We start from the raw sequence: 5,581 nt of genomic DNA on the forward strand, positions 1-5,581 counted from the left end.
GAAAAAGCTGCAATATTATTTGCCCAGATTTAATTTTTAAACTCCAAGGGATTTGGCGAATTAAATACATTTACATAAGTATTAGTTACTATACTCATTCAAGTAAATGCATGAGTTGATTTTTTCCACAAAGATTATTGTTTCTTTTTTCATATATATATAAAATAGAATAAAAATAAAAAAGAGACAATCAAAAATATTAAAGTTCCAATTTTTGTATTAATAACTTTGAAAATTACTTGAACTTGTATTAGGCACGACTTAGTGAAGAAATAGATCATGAGTAATCTATTTTAAACAATATCTCCCAAAAATAATTAACTTCACTTACCCAAAAATTCTTTATTTTACCCGTTCGTTAAAGAATATACATATAATTTAATAATATCCACAAAAATGTTTCGTTTTCTTTTTAAAAAAATAAAAAATGCGTCAGGTAAAAATATTTAAGTTCGAATTCTAGATAAAAATCAATTTAATTCGAATTAAATCAAGTTTAAAAATTATTTAAACAACTTAACATTAGCGCGTAGTTAAAGAATTGATTATGATCTATCCCGCCAAATGCATATTGGCGAGGTTTGTAACCCTACCGACAGAATCTGAGAGTCACATGATCGATTTTCTTTCCTAACCTGTATAAAGCTTTTTGTTTCCCCTCTTTACGTCATTCCTCGCCTTTCTAACAAGCCAGGCAAGGGTTGCTGTCAAAGAAACATTTGTTGACAAACATTCAAATAAAGCAGATTTTTCTTCTACTTTCGATTTACGCTTGCTATTTCTTTACTTTGAAAAGCTATTATTTTCCATCATGGCTTTTATGATGCCTGTTATGAAGAACGACTACAATATTTATGCAAGTCGTTCGAGAACCAGTAGTGCCAATAGCACCGGAACACAGCATAGTCGTCGGCATACACAAAGCGAATCGGCACCGGTGAGCCTTTCTTGTTCTCCAGGTTCTGATGTTGAAGAACGTTTGGCCGCAATTTCTCTGGGCTGCTCTCCTAGAAGGGGTAGTAGACTTTGTGAAATGCCAACTCCAAAATCGGTTTCTCAAACTTCACTTCACAAATTCCACATCAAAGTTGTGGAAAAATTGCGGCGCAAGTTGCGATCAAAAGACGAGGACGAATCATCCAGTTCTAAAGTAGTACCTGGTAATAATGCTTCATCCTCCTAACGAATTGATGCCATAGTACTGTTTTAATATCCAGTACACTGGGCTGTACTGGAAAACGAAGAGTACCTTGAGACCATACGATGGCTATTATGCCAGATTTCCTATGTAAATATGCCATCATTTTATCGATATGGATCACCTTCATGTCATAATTGTCAAGTGATGAATTGTTCTAGTGACTTTATTAATTTATTGCATAAAATCCTTAAATGGGATGATAATTTATTGATGCATATAATTTGGATATTTGTGGAATGTAGTCACTTAGATGTAAGTTACATTATTTATATTATTTCATTTATTCTTTAAAAACGGTGACATTTATGTAATATTTTGCATATACTATTCTTTGGCATGCATGTTGATGATTCCTAAAGTTATAGTTAAAATAAGAACCATATTAAGAAATCCATTTAATAATAAAAATATTTATTAAACTGAATGTATTTTATTCAACTTTTATTTTATTAATAAATAATCCGTATAATAAAGTTATATATATATATTATGAAGAGCTCAGTTATTGAAGAGGATACAGGAACATGGAGAAATAATAGAATTTTATTAAAGTAAGTGCCGGAGCCCTTACTTTAATAAAATTCTATAACCTTATAATATTAAATTTTTATGTTTCATCATGATTATTATTATTAGTAGTAGTATTTGTATTAAAGGATAAACGATAAAATTTAGGGCTACATAATTTTTTTGATTTTATAAAAAAAATGGATTTTCTTGTTATTTTAACTAATTATTTTCAATTTATACACCAAATATACTAGTTATTCATATTTTATTAAGTGATAAATAAATTAAAATTAAATTATCTGAATGAGTGAAGGTAAGCAACACCTGATCCAAATTTGTTTTTTAATTTTAAATTTAAAAATTTCACATTTACTTTTTTTTTTCTCTCTCTTTTTTTTTAAGCGCAATGAGTGAATTTAATACGGCACACAGCAAAAAATTATGATTATTAGAAGAACTCCAAGGGATTTGGCAAATTGAATGTATTTACATAAGTATTAGTTACTATACTCATTCAAATAAATACATGAGTTGATTTTTTCCACAAAGACAAATGTTTCTTTTTATATATATAGTACATATATATAAAATAGAATAAAATAAAAAAGAGACAATCAAAAAATATTGAAGTTCCAATTTTTGTAAAACTCAATTTAATAACTTTGAAAATTATTTGAACTTGTATTAGGCGCGACATAGTGAAAAAATAGATTATGAGAAATTTATTTTGAAACAATATCTTACAAAAATAATTAACTTACCCAAAAATTCTTTATTTTACCCGTTCGTTAAAGAATATACATAAAATTTAATAATATCCACAAAAATTTTTCGTTCTCTTTTTAAATAAATAAAAAAAGCGTCAGGCAAAAACATTTAAGTTCGAATTCTAGATAAAAATCAATTTAATTCGAATTAAATCAAGTTTAAAAATTATTTAAACAACTTAACATTAGCGCGTAGTTAAAGAATTGATTATGATCTATCCCGCCAAATGCATGTTGGCGAGGTTTGTAACCCTACCGACAGAATCTGAGAGTCACATGATCGATTTTCTTTCCTAACCTGTATAAAGCTTTTTGTTTCCCCTCTTTACGTCATTCCTCGCCTTTCTAACAAGCCAGGCAAGGGTTGCTGTCAAAGAAACATTTGTTGACAAACATTCAAATAAAGCAGATTTTTCTTCTACTTTCGATTTACGCTTGCTATTTCTTTACTTTGAAAAGCTATTATTTTCCATCATGGCTTTTATGATGCCTGTTATGAAGAACGACTACAATATTTATGCAAGTCGTTCGAGAACCAGTAGTGCCAATAGCACCGGAACACAGCATAGTCGTCGGCATACACAAAGCGAATCGGCACCGGTGAGCCTTTCTTGTTCTCCAGGTTCTGATGTTGAAGAACGTTTGGCCGCAATTTCTCTGGGCTGCTCTCCTAGAAGGGGTAGTAGACTTTGTGAAATGCCAACTCCAAAATCGGTTTCTCAAACTTCACTTCACAAATTCCACATCAAAGTTGTGGAAAAATTGCGGCGCAAGTTGCGATCAAAAGACGAGGACGAATCATCCAGTTCTAAAGTAGTACCTGGTACTAATGCTTCATCCTCCTAACGAATTGATGCCATAGTACTGTTTTAATATCCAGTACACTGGGCTGTACTGGAAAACGAAGAGTACCTTGAGACCATACGATGGCTATTATGCCAGATTTCCTATGTAAATATGCCATCATTTTATCGATATGGATCACCTTCATGTCATATTTGTCAAGTGATGAATTGTTCTAGTGACTTTATTAATTTATTGCATAAAATCCTTAAATGGGATGATAATTTATTGATGCATATAATTTGGATATTTGTGGAATGTAGTCACTTAGATGTAAGTTACATTATTTATATTATTTCATTTATTCTTTTAAAACGGTGACATTTATGTAATATTTTGTATATACTATTCTTCGGCATGCATGTTGATGATTCCTAAAGTTATAGTTAGAATAAGAACAATTTTAAGAAATCCATTTAATAATAAAAATATTTGTTAAACTGAATGTATTTTATTCAACTTTTGTTTTATTAATAAATAATCCGTATAATAAAGTAATATTGTAACAATTGATGAGTATTTTGAAAATTCAAAATTAAGAATTTTCATTCTGCTTATTCTTAATAATTCATTATTAATAATTTTCAATATTAACATATAGACAATCGTTTGAAACAATATTATAAATGTTATCTATTAATTTAATTGTATTCAACACTAATTTTACCTTTTTAAGAAAAGAAAATTGGAAAAATATTGAATGATTCTAATAACCTTGAAAGCTTTGATTTTAATAGTGTTCATTACCAGTAATTCATTATTAATTGCTCATTATTTTTAATTTTTTTTTCTAAGAAATAATTGGTAAAATAATGTATAATTGCAATAACACTAAAAGCTCTTAAGTAAGAATTTTCATATTGTTTATTATCAATAATTCGTTATTAATAATGATCATTAAAATAATAAATATTATAAAATCCTTTAAAGAAATTTTTGAAATATTATCGTAAATATTATCCATAAAAAATTCTGATTTAATTTTATTGTTCTAATAATAGGAATTGGGTAAAATAGTAATGTATTCAATTCCTATTATTGTTGTAACCAATTCCTATTATTGTTCTAATAATAGGAATTGGTTACATGATACAGTGAAACCTCCTGTTATGGACACTCCTGCAAAACGGACGCCTCTCAATACGGACATATTTTTAATTCCCCGGAAACCTTCAATGAATAAACCATTACGTACATTCTCCGCAAAGCGGACACTCCTGTAACCGGACGCGGACAGTCATTATGGTCCTGAAACGTTGTTTTTTATCTCTACAAACCGGACACCTTTTTCTAAATAAATTGCAAGCTAAAAAAATTCAACTTTTCACCATTTTTAAAGCATGTAAATAAAGCTTTTTGCCTTATCCTTAACTAAATATATTGTTAAGCTATTTCACCACCGAAAAATCAATTCTCCTGTCACCTTGCCTTATCTTTGTAAAGAAAGGAGAGAAAATGGTACTGCACTCCTGAAATAATTCTGACATCGGCATCTTTTGATCTTTTCATCTGGACCACACAGGTTATGAGACCCCTCAAGTTGAAATGACTTCTCTCAATGCTTCTTCCCCATTGAAAATTTCTTTAATTTTCTTATCAATTTGAAGACTGTATTTAACACAACTGGGGTAAAAAAAAGAGAACAGAAGTATAATCTTTGAGGTGTTTATATAAATGAAACATTTATTCAGACACTTGATAGCTGATCAATTGTGAATAATCATCTCCATAGGTCCTCATGACTTACAGGTATGCATTACTTTTTTTTCTGTGAATCATGGGAGGTTTATTTTCCAAGAAGGTATTAACCATGTTCCCTATCAAATGATAAGTAGGTGTAAGGGGATGTGAACCTAATAATTGAAACGGACTGAGGACAGTACGCTCCTATTTGGTATCATATGTCTAACTTGAGTATCTATGCTAATAGGAAAATTATATTTATTTATCTGTAGCTACATCCAGAATTATGTATTTATATCAAACTTCTTTATATATTCTTTTTTATCTTTCTTATTGTTTAAATAAATATTCTTGTAGATATTTACAGTATCCTTGTAGATATTATTTAATTATTTCTACATCTTTGAGAATATTCTAAAAACAATTTACGGTGTTAAATTTCGTTATTAGGGTACCCTTCCCGTAAACGGACAACTCTCATAAACGGACAAATTTTTTGGTCCCATGAATGTCCGCTTAACGGAGGTTTCACTGTACATTAAAAATATATCATGTAATGATTTTTATAAAGTTCATT

At 29.3% G+C, this 5,581-nt stretch overlaps 2 protein-coding genes across 2 annotated transcripts; both read left to right on the forward strand.

Moving 5' to 3' along the window:
- Window positions 1–811: 811 nt before the first annotated feature.
- On the forward strand, window positions 812–1,183 carry LOC107443674 (uncharacterized). Its single transcript, XM_016057619.4, has one exon. It carries the CDS (start codon window positions 812–814, stop codon window positions 1,181–1,183), a length of 372 nt encoding a protein of 123 aa, XP_015913105.2.
- Window positions 1,184–2,952: 1,769 nt separating this feature from the next.
- On the forward strand, window positions 2,953–3,324 carry LOC122268379 (uncharacterized). The gene has a single exon (XM_043050812.1). The coding sequence runs from the start codon at window positions 2,953–2,955 to the stop codon at window positions 3,322–3,324; it is 372 nt and encodes a 123-aa protein (XP_042906746.1).
- The last annotated feature ends 2,257 nt before the right edge of the window (window positions 3,325–5,581 follow it).

The sequence above is a fragment of the Parasteatoda tepidariorum genome, chromosome 9 (genome assembly GCF_043381705.1).
Source record: "Parasteatoda tepidariorum isolate YZ-2023 chromosome 9, CAS_Ptep_4.0, whole genome shotgun sequence".
NCBI classification, from domain to species: domain Eukaryota; kingdom Metazoa; phylum Arthropoda; class Arachnida; order Araneae; family Theridiidae; genus Parasteatoda; species Parasteatoda tepidariorum.